The sequence below is a fragment of the Schistocerca americana genome, chromosome 6 (genome assembly GCF_021461395.2).
Source record: "Schistocerca americana isolate TAMUIC-IGC-003095 chromosome 6, iqSchAmer2.1, whole genome shotgun sequence".
Lineage (NCBI taxonomy): Eukaryota > Metazoa > Arthropoda > Insecta > Orthoptera > Acrididae > Schistocerca > Schistocerca americana.
The window spans coordinates 29,248,841-29,267,623 of record NC_060124.1 but is presented as its reverse complement, the minus strand read 5'-3'; the positions used below and the strand labels follow the sequence as shown (position 1 = coordinate 29,267,623).

The following is an 18,783-nucleotide window of genomic DNA, read 5'->3' as shown; positions in this document are numbered from 1 at the left end:
GTTAATAAATAAAAGACGTTATTCTGCAAAAAGAATATAAGGACATATACCATATTCTATAAATTTCAAAAAGACAGAATGTCAAACCTCTGCTTTTCTTCTTCAGATGTTCCATAGGTTTGAAGTGGATAACTGGCATTGGGCACACAAGCTGCATTGGTTGTGGTTCTATAAGGCACATCTTTCTCCAGTCCCATCCAGCACCTTCTAAGTATACACTTCTAACATATACACCATCAGCAGGTGGCTGGAGGCCTGAACGTTCATCCGGGGCAAATATTGTGAAATCCCATGATAAGGAATCAATAGAAATATTCGAACGGCGAGCAGAAGTCTGTAAAAAATATATTAACCAATGTAACAGCTGAAGTTTGCACTCAAAATAGAATAACCCCCATAAGATACTAATGCTACATGGCTTTGAAAAAAAGTCTGATGAAATTTGCAACTATGTACATGATTTTACCGTAATGAATTTTGTATATTTATAAGACAGAGAGAGAGAGAGAGAGAAAGGGCTAGTTTCAAACAATGGCAAATTTTTACATTATACACAATTGCTATTTCATTTGACTCTCATTTGCAGTTTTTGTTGTATATTATGTAACATTGTAGGTAGTCAATATTAATATTTAAAAACATTTGGACCTAACAGTGATACTCTCCCTACCAAATTCCCACTTTCCCATGGATTCAATTTAATTTGACAATCATTGGTATCACCAGTATTGGTATCACAAAGTATTGAAAGAATATGTTCGCAAGACAGTTAAATTTTTAATCAACACTGTCAGCTTATTTTTCTGTAATGACATCAACCTAATGCCTTGTCACACAGAATTTTCAAAATGGTCAGACAAATCATTTAAAATTGTTTGTTACATCTAAATAAGGTAAGGAAATTGAGTCTTAAGAACAACATTTCAGTGGCTGTTGCACTCAATCCAAAATTCTGATCACTATTTCCAGATGCAAAGTGCACATTCAATAACCTGACTCAGCATAGGTTTTTTTAAAAAAAAAAAAAAAAAAAAAAAAAAAAAAAAAAAAAAAAAAAAAAAAAAAAAAAAAAAAAAAAAAAAAAAAAAAATATTGCTGTAGCCTGCACTTGCATTGAAAATAACTAAAAACCTCTATGCTAAAGTATTGAATACGATCTAACATAAAACAAAAGTTTCAATTTTGGCCAACACTGATAACTTCATTATGTCTTATTACAAAAAATATATAAGCAAAATAGCATTTTTCTGAAATCCTCAAATTTTACTTATGTTTAGACGTGTGAATACCTGCAACACTGCTGTCAGGAATCCTGTGGGAAAAGTGTAGGCTGCCAACCAGAACAGGACAGGTGGATGTGTAGTTTCTGCCCACTGCGCAAAATGTTCCACTCTGAGAACCAAATCCCGTGACCATGAACCCAGTAGCTTCAGGGATGGGTAAGCTGTGAGAATGTATATTGACAGGATAAAATACAAGCACAAATATTGTAAGAACCATTCTCACTGTTGTTCAAATTTTACACTACTTTCCCAAGTTGCAAAATAATTTAATGGACAATCTTAGAAAACAAAAGATTATTAATATTCACTAAGTTAAACAAGGCCAATAATAATAATGATATTATCATTTAGTAGTAGTCATTTTAAATTACACAAGCAAATGGCAATGCATCCAGTAATAAAAACAGAATAGTTTCCCTATACTTCCTCTCTACTGTTGTCCACCTTTGTCTCTTGATGAAATAGTCTTTAGTGTAAAGAAAAACAATACTGTGCCTTGGTGAACTCTTGATCACACTTTATTTTGACAGTGTTTATTAAACAAATTTCTTCTAATGCACGTGCACATGAATGTGTGTGCATGCATTCACACACACACACACACACATACACACACACACACACATGTGCAATCATTCTTAAGATGTGACCACATACATTCTTTTTATTTCATCTTTTGCCACATATTTCTGTTTCTACAAATACTCATATTTACAGCATTGTGAGTAACTCTTCATTGCCCACTTCACCTTGAAACATTAATTACTGGAAAAATTGAATACAAACATTTGATAAACTTAAGCACTTTCAGCTATGGTTTCTTTAATATTGAATCTTACTGACATTACTGACAGGAAGTATCACTGCTACGTTAATTATACCTTATTGTTCCATATGTTCTATATGTGTGACTTTTGCTATGCATCTTTTTCTAGTACTTTTGTGCCAGGTACATTTCAGTCTTTAACAAGCAGAAATAAAGTCTGTGGAGAAACAAATTATAGACTACGTATCATAAAAATGCTATATTTCTCACCTTTTAACCATTCAGTAGGAACTCTGCCTTCATAAATACAGACAAAAATATCCTCAAGAGTAGCTGACATTACCACTAAACCCTGAATGCCTTTCTGTAAATCCTCAAGAGATTGTCGGATTGAAACCAATAGCACATTATATCTTGATATCTGCAATAGTGCAAAGTATATATATGATATAAAATTATAAACTAGTGGTTTATGAAACAAATACATATGTAAATCAATCATTATTAAATATATGAAAATCTTACACCAAACACAGGTTGATGCATAACATAGTACAAATATTTAAATACCTACAGATTTAATAACACAATTTTAACAGCCAGTGCATATGCTTCATTTGGCATCTTGGATTATCTGGAGCCAAATATTTCTTTTATTAATGTCAGAATACAATATCTTTAACATCATCATTTTAGGAAACATAGTAATAATGCCAACCTAAGTAAAAGTTTGTCAAGAATGAAATAAAACAGTAATTATAGATTAACCCTGAACTAAACTGTATTTGATATCAAAGTTATTAGATGTGATTGATACATCTACAATAGAGACAAATGTATGCCAGAAAGAAATTTCATGTGTGTATCAAGTAGTAATAAAAAGTTTCCCTGACATGTTCACAGCCAGATAATAACGTATTTCAGCTCACTGGTCATAACAAGTATTTCTTTAAGAACATATTTTTCAGAGCAGCAAAGTGAAAACATACTTACTTCTTGTAAAAGAACTACATCCAGTGGAGTTTTTTCTGCACCAATGAGTTTGTCTGTGGCTTCATAGTCAATCGGATTTGGCACCTTTGACAGTACATCTGCAGCAAGTTGTAAAACCTGCAATTTATCAAGTATATCAATCAGCTATGAACATTATAACAATGAAAATAATCAATTATCGATAATATAATGTAAATGGATAGAAAATCTACTCACCAAGTGGCAGCAGGGGAACACACATATAAAAGGGTTTAACTTTTACAAGCTTTTGGAGCCAGTGGCTCCTTCTTCTGGCAGAAGAGTTGAAGGGAAAGGAAGAGTGGTGCAGGAAAAGTACCATTTCAGAAAAGTCACACAGAACCCCAGGTCAGGGGAGACTTACCGGATGGGATGAGAAGGAAAGATGGATTGTTGGGGACTGCAATGGATGAGATTTGAAAATCTGTGAGCTTAAAGGTGGAAGACAGGATAATATCCATGACAGAGATTACTTTTAAAACATCGTGCATGAGTTAATATAAGTGGAAAGCTAAGGTCATTGCATATGACAGAGGTGTGAGGATGGGCAGTGAAAAATAGACAAGTCAGAAAATGAAAGCTGTCAAAAATATAATGGAATGAAGAAAGGAATAGTTACTGTGAAGAACTGCTGAGACAGAAGGAATTAATGTAAATTAAGGCCAGGTGGATGGTGAGACCCAAGGACATATTGTGGTGCTAGTTCCCACCTGCGGAGTTCTGAGAAACTGGTATCTGGGGGAAGAGTCCATATGGTGCGTGTGGTGAAACAGGCACCGAGGTCATGACTGTCATATTGTACAGCATGCTCTGCAACAGGATATTGTGTGTTGCTTCTATACACCCTCTGCCCATGCCCATTCATCCTGACTGATAACTGGGTGGTAGTCATGCTGATACAAAACGCCAAACAGTGTTTACATAAAATCTGGTATAAGACGTGTCATTTCACAGATGGCTCTCGCTTTGATAGTATGTGTTTCACCAGTTACAGGGCTGGAATAGTTGGTGGTAGGAGGGTGCATAGGGCAGATCTTGCAGTGGGGAGGATCACGGGGGTAGGAGCCATAGATGGGTGCAGAAGGAGCGTAGGGTCTGGCAAGGATATTGCAGAGATTGGGAAGATGATGAAAAGCTATTCTAGGTGTGGTGGGCAAAATCTCAGACAGAATGGATCTCATTTAAGGGCATGATCTTAGGAAGTCATGGCCTTGTCAAAGGTATTATACTGGACTTGAATATATTAATCAGTTTCTTCGACAAGGCCATGACTTCCTAAAATCATGCCCTGAAATGAGAGCCACCCTGTATGAGATTTTGTGCACTCCACAATATTCTTGTCAGACTCTATGCTCCTTCTTCACCCATCTCCCTACCCTACGGCTCCAACCCCTGTGCCCGTCTCCACTGCAAGACTCACCTTATGTACCCTCCTACCACCATCTATTCCAGCTCTGTAACTGGCAAAACATATACTATCAAAGGGAGAGCAACCTGTGAAACAACACTTGTCATATACTAGCTGTTATGTAAACACTGTTCAGCCTTTTATATTGGCATGACTACCACCCAGTTATCAGTCAGGATGAATGAGCAAAGGCACAGGGAGTACACAGGCAACAGAAAATGTCCTGTTGCAGAGCATGCTGTACAACATGACAACCATGACCTCAGTGCCTATTTCACCATAATTGCCATCTGGGTTCTTCCCCCAGACATCAGTTTCTCAGAACTTCGCCGGTGGGAACTAACACTACAACATGTCCTTGGTTCTCACCATCCACCTGGCCTTAATTTATGTTAATTCCTTCTGTCTCAGTATTTCTTCACAGTAATTTCTCCTTTCTTCACTCCATTTAGGTTTTGACAGCTTTCATTTTCTGACGTGTCTATTTTTTGCCACCGCTCCTCACACCTCTGTTACATACAATGCACTTAGCTTTTCACTCTTATTAACTTGTGCACAGTGTTTTAGTAGTAATCTCTGTCTTCACCGTGTCTTCCACCTTTAAGCTTGCAGATTTTAAAATCTCATTCAGTGCAGTCCCCAACAATCCATCATTCCTTCTCATCCCATCCAGTATGTCTCCCCTGACATGGCATTCTGTGTGACTTTTCTGAACTGCGCTCCTTTCTCTAAAACTCTCCGGTCCTTTTTCTTGATGCCTCTCCCTTCCCCTTCAACTCTTCTGCCAGAAGAAGGAGCCACTGGCTCCAAAAGCTTGTAAAAGTTAAACCCTTTTGTATGTGTGTCCCCTGCTGCCAATTGGTGAGTAGTTTTTTCTTTTTCTTTTTTTCTACATTAGCTATGAATCTTAGAATGATTACAAATGGGATATCAAAAAGAATTACCTATGTTTCAGTATGTGTTGGTCATTTTTCATAAAAACACACACAGTATCATTTTTCATGTATCAGACAATATTAAGAAGCATCAGTAATGTGGAACAAGTTGCAGTACACATAAGTAGACTGCAGAAAGTATTATAATTTGATTTTGTGTCCTAGAAAACTAACAACAAGTGCTGCATTAATAACATCTTTATTTTGAAAAAGAAAGTTGCTACTCACTGCATGGTGGAGATGCTGAGCTGCACATAGGCACAACAAAAAGGCTGTCACACTATAAGCTTTTGGCCAACAACGCCTTCGTTGAAAATAGACAACAGACAGACAGACAGACAGACAGACAGACACACAAAATATATAAAAAACAAAGATGATGTAACTTACCAAGCGAAAGCGTTGGCATGTTGATAGGCACACAAACAAACACAAACACACACACAAAGTGTGTGTGTGTGTGTGTGTGTGTGTGTGTGTGTGTGCGCACACGCGCTTGCATGTGTCTGTCATCTATTTTCAACAAAGGCCTTGTTGGCCAAAAGTTTATATTGTGACAGTCTTTTTGTTGCGCCTATCTGCAACTCAGCATATCTGCTATTCGGTGAGTAGCAACTTTCCTTTTCAGAATATTGTTACATTCCATCCTGGATTTACTGCTATTTAATAGTATTATTTATATGATATTAAACACAGACAATTATTTAATCGTATTTATCAACACAATAATGGAAGACAAATGGTTTACTCAACACACATAACTACCACTATTATTATTTGCTTTTACGGCCTCATTGGACCACTTTAGTCAATCATTTCCTGGTCCTCTTCTTCAGTAAGCAGATGTTTCATTCTTTCTTAACTGCCCAGTATCTTTTCATTTGTTCTGATCTTTCTTCATCTGTAAATGCCCTTTTCATTGTGTGTTGTTTGTCTACTTTTGGTTTAAATCTTATTTTCTTGTCTTTCAGTTTCTTGAGATTTTCCGTCTTTATTGCGGATGATCCGAGGTTATATCTTGTTCTCCCATATCCTCTTTAATTTCCTTGATCCATCCTACTTGTTGCTTCAGATTCCACAGTTTCTGCATAATTTTTCTTGCTAATCTGGTTTCTGGTGTCCTCATTATGTGGCCATAGAAAGAAATCTTCTTTTTACATATAGTATCTGTGATGGGCTCCAGTTCCCTGTACACTACTTCATTCGGCACTAACCGCCATTGTCCTTCCTTCTGGTATTTTCTATTTATGCATGTTCTAACTATTCTTCTCTCTACTTTTAGTACTTTGTCGACTCTGTTTTCCTGAGTGACTTTAAAAAGAGTCTCACTTCTGTATGTTACCTCTGGCTGAACCACCATCTTGCAGTGTTTTAATTTTCTTTGAATTGACAGACATTTCTTATTGTATGTGGACCATGCTAGTTTTTGAGTTTTTATCATTTTATTGGTTCTCTGTTTCCAAGCAGGTTTTACATCCAAGCTGTGTGTTATCTCTCCAAGACTGCTTCACTATTTTAATTTTTCTGTTGTCTAGTGTTACGTGGTCTATTACTAGTGGATCTGTTACCATCATCTCCGTCTTTTATATCTGGAGTCCTACTTTTGTGCTATATTTTGCAGGCTCATTATTTGATTTCTAGCTTCTTGTACATTATTAGCTAGTAATGCTAAGTCATCTGTGAATCTCAAACAATTTAGGTTTATGTCATCTTTCTTGGTTCCAATTGTTATGTTTTTAGGATTCTCTTTGTACCATCCTCTCATCAAGTGTTCAAGAGCACTCCTTGTCTTAACCCTGTTTCAATCATAAATGGCTCAGATGGTTCTCCCCTGAATTTTACTTTGGACTTGGCATTTGTAAGGGTTAGTTTTATCATGTTTTATTAATTTTGGATGAAGTCCAAAATTTCTTAATATGTTCAATATAGAAGATGTGTGGATGCAATCATAAGATTTTTTGAAGTCTACAAAGGTTATGACTAGTTCCTTCTGTCTCCTTTTGTAGGCATCCATTACTAATTTTAATGTGATGATCTGTTCTGGGCAGCTTCTCCAGGGTCCAAATCCTCCTTGATACTCTCCTAGCTTATTTTCAAGATGATCTTTACAGTGATTGTAGAGAATTCTTGACAATATTTTATATGTGCAATCCAATTTCCCTCTATAGTTGTCTGGATTTGATTTTTCACCTTTTTCGTGTAATGGGTGTATGTTAGCTGCAGTCCAATGTTTTGGTAGCTCTTCTCCAATCCAGATTTTAACTATGCAATGATGTAATGATATCTTCACGGGTTCTGCTGTGTATTTCCAGAGTTCTGCAAATGTTTCATCTTCACTTGCTTTGTAGTTCTTGAGCTCACTCCAAGCTTTATGGACTTCCTGAATTGTTGGTGGTTTTATATTTTATGGTGGGGTTTTTATTGGAGTTTCTGTGTTTATTTCAAGAAGCTCAGGAGGATCCTCACAATTTAGTAGTTCATTAAATGTTTCTGCTAAAATTTCTGAATTTCTTTTATCACTATGGGCCATCTTATTCTTTTTATCTTTTAGCATTAGTGTCGGGTGATCATATCTTGGGAGTTGTCTACTAAATGTTTTGCAGTAATCTCATGAGTTTGTCTTCTTACTATTTGTTTCTATCATAGAAAGTATATCTTTTTGATATTGATGTTTAACCCTCCTTAAAGTTTTTTGAGTCATCTTTCTTTGTTTTGTGAGTTCCAAGTAAGATTCTTCTGTTTTTTGACTCTGATACCTTAACCAGGTGTGGTGTCTATATTCCACTGTTTTATCACATTTGTCATTTCACCACTGGTGTTTTTCCTAGGATTTATTGGGGCTACTTATTCTTCATATTCCTTGTTATTTATCAATTTATGAGGGTCAATGGTTCTCTTCTATTTTGGGTGGGATTTTCTCTTTCTCAGTGGGATGAATTTAACTTTTATTTTTATTAAGTAATGATCTGATCTGGTGTCTGTTCCTCTCAGGACTTTCATATTGTAGATTTCTTTGTGGTAGTTCTTACCCAAGCAGACATGCTCCACCTGCCATTCTCCTTTTGTCCAGTCTGGGTGTTTCCAGGTTTTAAGTTTATTTGGTATTCTCATGAAGTATGTTGATTTTGAGATCATGTCATGGACTCTACAGAATTCCACCAATCTCATGCCATTCTGGATTGTTCTTCATTGTGCTGGCCATTTCTCTATTACATCTCTGTATCTCTTTTCCCTTCCTAATTGGACATTAAAGTCTCCAATTAATATTTTGGAATGATTTTTGTTGATGTTTGTTGCTGTGTGATCCAATAGCTCCCAAAACCCACCCACATCTTCTCTGTGTCCTTTTCTATTATTTTTTTTTTTTTTTTTTTTTTTTTGTTATTAGTTGGGGCATGGGCATTTATTATTGTGTATGTTCTATTTGCCACTTTTATAGTTAATGTTGAGAACCTAGGAGATTGTGCTTTGAATTCTGATACATAATTTATCATTTTGGGGTTGACCACAAATCCTGTATCAAATTGCAGCCATTGCTTCATTGCTCTTTTCCCTGGTATTCTGTTATAAATTCTGTATCCTTATGATTCCATTGGTTCTTGATCAGTGTTTCTCATTTCTTGAAATCCAGTTATCAAAATCTGTCAAAATTTTGAGTTTACCCGGTTGAATGAGAGAATCTATACTGTGCATCACTATGTTACTTATCTTTCCTGTCTTGAGTCTAAGTTTCCATCTGCTGTCAGTCTTGGGTATTTTCAGATGCTCCGACTCATTTAAGTTATCTTTTAAGTGACAACCTGCTGTATCAGAATGCAGTCTTTCCTGGCTTTTACCAGGCAGTGGAATTTTCCTTACATTTGTTTCCATTGTTGACAGTCAAAGATGTTCAAACTTGTGTGGGGCAAGCTCCAAGTTACAACTACGGTTGTGAACCATAGAGGGGTCCAGTTGTTCAGGGTTGAAGGGTAGGCATTTCCTCCACACCCTATAAATGCTATGGTTTTCCCGCCAATACTCAGGTGGCTGATTTATCTGATATCTTTATGTGAACATAAATATAGGAATTTTGAAAGAGGGAAAATAATTATCCATTTTAAGTATAAATAATTATTTTGTAAGAAGAGCATCAAAGTCCATGGTATTAGCACTGTAAACAGCAGTTCCTATTCAATCACCTGAAATAACTTATAGGTGATTTAAATGGTGTCCTCGTGACTCATTTTTTATATATGCAAGGCATTTGCTTCCTGAGAGAAGTTTATTAAAGATCTTGCATGTCAATAAATTGTTCTCTCTCAAGTAGAGAGTAAATTTCGAGTCAGCATGGAAATTACATCCATTAATTCATCCTGGTCTGAAATTTCATCAAGAAGCACAACCTTCAGAGATGTAGAATGAGTCAAGATATTCGTTAACATAAGATAAAGACGTCATAGAAACTTTATCTATATGCTGTTTGAACAATTAATTACCACTATACTTTCATTTATTCATGCTTATGCTGCTAGTCTGAAAAATGCTGCTGCTGCCTCCTAAGTTTTGCTACACAGTTGCTGTTTAGATGGTATTAGCAACTCAAAATTAACTCGATTACAGTGGTATTTTTCAAAGAAAATACCTTTTACATCGGCAAATACTGTCTGCTACTTATAGTTCATCATTATGTAACATATATTCTTAAAAAAACACTGCTTCTTGCCATGTAGGTAACAAAACTTTCCAACTCCTGATTTTAGATATTCATGTCATTTTCTAGAATGAGTGGCTAATGAGGGATGTTTCCAATTTTTTTAACTGGTAGGGATTCCCAAATACTTGCTTTACGTTGAGTAGGAGCCTGCTAAGTACATTACCACCAAATGCAGAACTCCATTCTGCACCCTGGACAAGAAGACGAAGTCTACATGACAATAGTTTTTGTGTCTTGTACTGTGGCTGTGTATATGACATTTCATTTGAAACTGATTTTTATTATCACCAACAAAAATCATTAAGGAGTAAACATATCACGAAGTAAGTGTAAGAAATCCAAGATCTTAAAAAGACTTGTGTAAAATGTATGGTTATCCACATTACATGATATTCTTACTGTTCACTTCTGCTGAACAATCACTTTATTTACTTTAGCTGCACTCCCTCAGAAGTTAATTCCATGTGACAACAGGGACTGTCAATATGCAAAATAAGCCAACACTATTGCATTTAAGTCACTTCGGCCAGAGATGTTTCTGAAGGCATAACAAGCTGAACTGTGCTTACCCATGTGCTAACTCTAATTTCATTTGTTATCCAGCTGGGCCCCAAATGAATTCCACACATTCCGCTTTATTCATTTATGACCATTAATGTATACTTCTGACATTAAAAATCATCATTGCTTGTTTGAAACTGCACAATATGACTCTTTGTGAGATTAATACTTAAATTGTTGGCTGTGTACCACTTGAAGTCCTATTCAACTATTGTCTGAGCTGTGTCTGCTAGCAGTACACTTGTGTTATCAGTAAACTTTATAGTTATTGAATTGCCCTTTACCTTTGTTTACTATTATTGATTACATCACAGTGCATCAAAAATGACTTATTATGAGCTGTAAATGTTACTTAAAGAGTACATGTACTGGCACATTACCAGAAGCGAACCTTTTGAAGAAGCTTCTACATGATTGCTGATTTTGTCTTTATCCAATATCTGCAATGTTTACTATTTTTCTGAGGTACAAAGCTACATACCTATTTAGTAAACCATAGGAAAATAGGCAGTAGGACTATGTAAAATATACTAACAAAATGTGTTTTCAGTGAAACATGAACTCTGCCAAGATAGTTAGTCTATTTACAATTTTTTGATTAATTTATGTGCCTAGTTATGAAGGATTTTGTGTTTGGAGTTTGATCTTTGTCTGACCATTAAAATATTAGACTGCAACTCATCACATAATGGTGGAGTTCAGCATCAGACAGGCACATTTAAAAGTAGACTGTTGGATATTATGAAGCTATCAGATGAGTCCTTTCACCAGAAGTTTAAAAATGAACACATTCATACATGCACAGCTCACAAACATATGGACACTGTTGTCTCCAGGAGTTAAGGCCAATTGCAGAAAGTACCAGAGTGATCTCAGGGGGGTGGGCAGCAGGTAGTGTTTAAGTTTCATAATATTTAGGTTTAAATAGCTAAATTTCTTGCAATCCTGTTAACATATTACTTAATTGTGGCTGGTATAGTCAGTTTTGGGTTCTTCATCATAATGCTCATGTCACTGAGAAACATAACAGTTACTGAAAAGCCTCAAAAGCTCTCATATACACTATGTGATCAAAAGTATCTGGACACCCACAAACATGTACGTTTCTCATATTGGGTGCATTGTTCTGCCATCTACAGCCAGGTACTCCATAACAGCGACCTCAGTAGTCATTAGACATTGTGAGTGGGTAGAATGGAGCACTCCGTGGAACACAAAGACTTCGAACGTGGTCAGGTGACTGGGTGTCACTTGTGTCATAAGTCTGTACATGAGATTCACACACTCATAAACATCCCCAGGTCCACTGTTTGCGATGTGATAGTGAAGTGGAAATGTGAAGGGACATGTACAGCACAAAAGCATACAGGCCGACCTCTCCGTTGACTGACAGAGACCGCCGACAGTTGAAGAAGGTCATAATGTCTAATAGGCAGACATCTATCCAACCATCACACAGGAATTCCAAACTGCATCAGTATCCACTGCAAGTACTATGGCAGTTAGGCGGAAGGTGAAAAAACTTGGATTTCATGGTCAAATGGCTGCTTATAAGCCACACATCACACCTGTAAATGCCAAACAATGCCTTGCTTGGTGTAAGGAGTGTAAACATTGAACGATTGACAGTGGAAAAACGTTGTGTGGAGTGACGAGTCACGGTACACAATGTGGCGATCCAATGGCAGGGTGTGGGTATGGCGAATACCCGGTGAACGTCATCTGCCAGTGTGTGTAGTGCCAACAGTAAAATTCAGAGATGGTGGTGTTATGGTGTGGTTCTGTTTTTCATGGAGGTGGCTTGCACCCCTTGTTGTTTTGGGTGGCTGTATCACAGCACAGGGCTACATTGATGTTTTATGCACCTTCTTGCTTCCCATTGTTGAAGAGCAATTCAGGGATGGCTATTGCATCTTTCAACACGATCAAGCACCTGTTCATAATGCACGGCCTGTGGCAGAGTGGTTACATGACAATAACATCCCTGTAATGGACTGGCCAGCACAGAGTCCTGACCTAAATTTTATATTTATTTATTTATTATTTCTTACACCATGGATCCAACTGTGACAATTTCACATGGATGTAGTGTGTGTCAATTTTTACATTGTCAATGACAAGTACTTGTACACTATGTTTACAGGTAAAGAATATAAAGTTACTTAACCACTACAATGATCCATAACACAATATAATGGAATGAGAATCCTTAGACCTACAGATTACAGGTATAAAACAAAGTAAATTAAACCTGAAAAGGTCATATAACCCAGACTGTTAAATATAAGCAGTTAACACTAAAAGAGTTACATATGTGACAAGAATGTTCAGCTTAATGTTCAATTTATATGATAATACATCTTATTTTAAGGCCGTTTCTCACTGTGTTTCATAAACTCTTCATAACTGTAAAATGACATGGCTAAAAGAAATTGCCTCAGAAGCTCTTTAAATGTAGATTTGTTGGCAATTTCACATTTGATTTCTGGAGGAAGAGCATTAAATATCTTTATACCAGAGGACTGTACACCCTTCTGCACAATCTTCAAATTTTTACCTTCAGTGTGGAAATCATGTTTCCTCCTTGTGTTATACTGATGGTATTCACTGTTACATTTGTATAAATCAGTGTTTTTACTTATGAAACACATAAGTGAGTATATATATTGAGAAGTAGTTGTAAGAATTCCCAGATTCCGGAATAGGCTTCTGCAGCTGCATCTAGGATCTACACCAGACATCACTCTTACAACACGCTTCTGAGCAATGAATATTTTCTTTGCAAGAGGTTGATTTCCCCAGAAAATAATCCCATATGCCATCAAAGAATGGAAGTAACCATAGTATGCAGCTTTTTTAATGCTTAAGTTTGCACTGACAGAGATGATTCGCATTGCAAAAACTGAAGAGCTGAGTCTCTTGTAAAGATCTAAAATGTGATGGGACCAGTTTACTCTACAGTCAATCTTCACGCCTAGAAACTTTGTTACTTCCACTCTTTCTATGACCTGTGTGGCATATTTAACAGTCATTTCTTCCTCAGTTTTGGCAGTTGGGGTGAACTGAATATAATTAGTCTTACTCAGGTTAAGTGAAAGACCATTTGCAGTAAACCATTTCATTAAATCTATAAGAATAGTATTAACAGACTCTTGAACATTTTCACATTTAAGACCATTAACCATTATGTTAGTATCATCTGCAAAGATGGTAAAATTGCACTGAATCATTGAAGAATAAGGTAAATCATTTATAAATAACAGGAACAGCAAAGGACCAAGAATAGAGCCCTGTGGAACTCCACAATTTATGTCTCTCCATTCCGATGAAATCATTCCACCACACAAATTGTCTGACTTATCTAAGACTACTTTCTGTTTCCTCTCTGTCAGGTATGACTGAAGCCAGTTATTTGCTACACCACTTATTCCTAGATGGTCTGCCTTCAGTAACAGTATTTGGTGGTTCACAGTGTCAAAGGCTTTACATAAATCACAAAATAACCCTGTTGTCACCATTTTCTCATTTAGAGATTCCAAAACCTTATCTATAAAAGCATATATTGCTTGTTCAGTTGACAGACCTTTCCGGAAACCAAACTGATGTTTGCTGAGAATATTGAATTTATGTAGGTGTTCTAAAATTCTAGAATACATGAGCTTTTCTAGTATCTTTGAAAACACAGTCAGGAGAGATATTGGTCTGAAATTTTTAACATCAGTTTTCTCCCCTTTCTTAAAGAGAGGCTTCACGATAGCATACTTTAGTCTATCAGGAACAATTCCTTGCTGCAAAGAGGCATTGAAAATATGACACAGTATATTGCTTACAGAAGTACAACACTGCTTTAACAATTTGCTAGAAATATTGTCTACTCCACAGGAATTCTTGGTTTTCATGGAGGCAATTGTTCTTTCAATTTCTGATACTGTAACAGGTCTAATATGCATTTGGATGATTTTGTTAGGGAAAGCATTTCGCAAAAAGGTCAGGGCATCATTCACAGAACCCTTGCAGCCTATTTGCTCAGACACTGACAGGAAGTGTTTATTAAAGATTTCAGCTATGATCTCAGGATTTTGCACAAGATTCCCTTCATGTTTGATTATGAAGTTTTCTACAGCTCTTTTTTTATTGTTCCCTGTCTCCTTGTTAACTATTTGCCAGACAGTCTTCATTTTATTATTGGAGTTATCAATTTCTTTTACATAATACAGTGCTTTTGATGTCTGAATAACTTTCTTTAGGATTTTACAATACATGTTATAATGGCTGATTAATTCTCTGTCCCTTGACCCTCTGGTTGCAACATAAAGTTCTCTCTTATATTTACATGACACTCGAATACCCTTTGTGATCCATGGCTTCTTTAAGGACGAGGAAATATTGTTCCTAACAAACTTTTTAGGAAAAGCTTCTTCAAAGTGGGATAGGAATTCATTTATGAATATGTTGAACTTTGTATCAACATCATCTACTCTGCGAACTGAATTCCAATCTTCATGCTGCAGCTTATGGTTAAAAAATTCCAGGGTCTCTTTGTTCATAAGTCTGATTGCCTTCCAGGATGGGACTGCTTTCTTGACAGGTCTGTAGTCATGTAGAGTGAGGAGCTGTCCATCATGGTCTGATATGCCATTTACTATTGCAGTGACAGTGAAGTTCTGGTATAAATTTACATCTAAAAATATATTGTCTATCAGAGATTGACAGTCAGGTGTGATCCTAGTAGGAAAGTCAACCACTGATGTAAGATTGTAGGAACTCAGCAAATTCTGGAGCTCTACTTTGTTGTTGCATTCCATTGCGAAGTTGACATTAAAGTCCCCAAGTAAGATAATGTCATTATTTTTAGAAAATAAGGTTGATAGTAACAATTCTAACTGAACCATAAAGACTGTGAAATTGGTTCCTGGTGCCCTGTACACTGTAACTACTATTAATTTGGAACTGTTTAATGTCACTTCTATTGCACACACTTCAAACTGTTGGTCACTGCAATATTTCCTTACATCTACAGATCTAAAAGTTAAATTATTCTTAATGAAAATTACTACTCCACCTTTTCTCACGCTATCTCTACAGTAGTAGGTGGCAAGGCTATAACTGTCTATATGTAACATTTCAATTCCTTCTGTAATATGGTGTTCTGAGAAACATAAGATCTGAGCATTGTTCATAAAGTTTTTGTTATTTATGTTAACTTCTAATTGATCTAGTTTGCTTCTTATTCCCCTTATGTTTTGATGAAAAATGGAGAAGTTGTTTGGATTATTACCTATTTTGGTGGTTTCTTCTTTCTCGTGCCTGTGGTTAAAAAATCCTTCAGATGAGGAGGACACACAACTTTACGTTTACCTCCTGTTCTCTGTGATGATGACGATTTTTCTTCAGTAGATGCTTCCTTCTTTACTGAAGATGATGAAACTGATGACTTGCTTGTTGATTTACCTTGAGCTGATGCTGTCAATTCCCTTGGAGATGATGAAGCTATTGACTTGCTTGCAGGTGGGGATAAGATTGCTGTTGCTGTAGGCTCCAGGGGTTGTACTGCTGTTGCAGCTGGTGTTTCTGCTGGCAGTGATATTTTTGACGAACTGCATGTAGGCAGGTGCACAAGTGGTGTTGCTGTAGGTTCACAGAGTGGAAATGCTGCCTTTTCTTCTTCTGCAGTACATGTAACCATTGAGTTATCTCTGTTTGGTGAAGAAACACCTTTGGGATGTTTCAGAATATCGACTTCATGCCAGGCCTCATCAACCAACATTGATACCTCTCCTCAATGCAGAAATCTGTGAAGAATGGGCTGCCATTCCCCAAGAAACCTTCCAGCACCTAGTTGAATGTATGCCTGTGAGAGTGGAAGCTGTCATCAAGCCTAAGGGTGGGCTAACACCATACTTAATTCAAGAATTACTGATGGAGGGCGCCATGTACTTGTAAGTCATTTTCAGCCAGGTGTCCAGATACTTTTGATCACATAGTGTATATTGCGTGCCAAAAAAAAGTGAAGCACACGGATTGGGAGGAGGAAATAAAATGAACCTTCATGGACTGGTGGATATGTAATATTACTTCATTGATTAGAAAATAAAGTCATATTTACAAAGAACTTGGCAGTATGAGCCCCCTTGTCAGCATGGCATTGTACCCCCTCTGGCCAGGATGCATCCACTGATTTGGTTGTGAAGGGTGTCGTAAAGCCATTGTATCCTCTTCTGAGGCAAGCTGGCCAAAACTGTTGTAACTGGTCCTTGATGTCTTGCATACTGTCACTCAGACCAGAGTTAATGTCTGCGCTAGTCCTGCATATGTTTTATTGGGGACATATCTGTAGCTCTTGCTGTCCACTTGAATACCTGAGTATGATGCACTCAGTTCACACAGATATGTGAATGAGCTTTGTCTTGTTGAAAAATTGCACCTAAATATTTTTTCATGAGGGATAACACGAAGATGCAAGATGTCCATGAGACACTGCGGTGCCATTAGAGTACCCTGAATCATTATCAACTGTGACCTGAAGTCATACCTGACAACTTCCCACACCATGAGGCCAGGAGTGACACTACTGTGCCTCCCCAAAACACTGGAAGAATGGTACCTCTCCCCATACACACAGACATTGGTCATCTTTGTTAGTGCAGAAGCATTATTTATTGCTGAACACAATGCAACAACATTCATCAACAGTCCATGCTTCCCAGTCACTGTACCACATCAAAAATGGCCATCTGTGTTGTGCTGTCAATGACCACCTATATTCATGGGACGGTAATTCCTAGTCCAGCCACTGCCAGAGTGTTGCAGGAAGTACATTACTTGTTCTTGGATGGCAGGTGTAGTTGTGAAGTTGTTACAGTGATCTTGGTACACAATATGTTGATTTTCCCACGTGGTGGTCAGATGTGGTTTATTGTAACCCCGATCAGATATTTCTGCTGTCACATTCCCAAGCAGTCAAGCATTGGACCACTACCAAATTCGAATGCCGTACAAATGTGGATACTGAAATTCAACCAGCTGGAGAAATGGAGGTCCACAACTCAGCTTCTTTCAGACTGTCAGATGCTGATAATGCTATCACACGAGTATGCGACATCTCCCTGTCCTTCACAGTGATCACTTAACATCTAATGCTGTTTGTAGACCTTATAAATCCTACCAGATTTGGTAACAACACTAAACATGAATAACACTAAACATTCTGATAGCCTTTCTACATTTCACAGAGAATTGCAGCTCTAATCATATATAAGGGGCATTCAAAAAGAAACGAACTGGAGGGATAATTACAGAAACCAGTACCTGGATGTTAGAAGTATTGACCCTGGCTGTTGAGATACTTGTCCCACTGTGACACAAGGCAGTGAATGGCTGTCTCATAAAATTCCCAGGGCTGCGATGTTAACCAGTTCCGCACATTTAGCTGGACGACATCGTCCAACATGAATCGTTATGTTGACGTTCTTCTTTGATCAAGATGGCCCCCATCTGATTCACTTCCTGCAGCATGGGACAACAGTGAATGCCCAGCATTACTTCCAAACCTTGACCACTCTCCGCCAACTGATCAAATCAAAATGACCACCGTGGGGTCATTCTGCTCCACAACAATGCAAAGCCTCATATGGCCAACACAGTCGTGGCACTCCTGCAGAAATTCAAATGGGAGGTTCTCGGCCACCCTCCATACAGTCTGGACCTCTCTCCCTGTGATTATGCCATTTTTGGTCCCCTTAAAAAGGCTCTGAGGGGCAAATGATTCACCTCGGATGACGACGTCCAGCTGCACGTGTGGAACTGTTTAACATCGCTGCACCGGGAATTTTATGAGACAGCCATCCACTGCCTTGTATAACAGTGGGACAAGTGTCTCAACAGCCAGAGTCAATACTTCTAACATACTGGTTTCTGTAATTATGCCTCCGCTCATTTCTTTTTGAATGCCCCTTATACAAACCCATTTATGGTATGTATGTGTACGAAGTCACATTAACATCCAGCCAAGTTTTTGGGTGCTTAACTTTTTCTGTCAGACAGTATATATTTTACGTAAAAGCATTGAAAAATTCATTACCCCACTTCAAGTTTACCTCATTTCTCTAACAGTGTGTGATATTTTG

At 37.3% G+C, this 18,783-nt stretch overlaps 1 protein-coding gene across 1 annotated transcript in view; it reads right to left on the bottom strand.

Annotated features, from left to right (window-relative positions):
* Positions 1–18,783, bottom strand: part of LOC124619703 (dynein axonemal heavy chain 2) — a 1,014,172-nt gene that overhangs the window by 17,976 nt on the left and 977,413 nt on the right. The window contains 4 exon segments of the mRNA XM_047146260.1: positions 88–334; positions 1,290–1,444; positions 2,320–2,470; positions 3,043–3,159. Of these exon segments, the coding sequence (XP_047002216.1) occupies positions 88–334; positions 1,290–1,444; positions 2,320–2,470; positions 3,043–3,159 (670 nt within the window).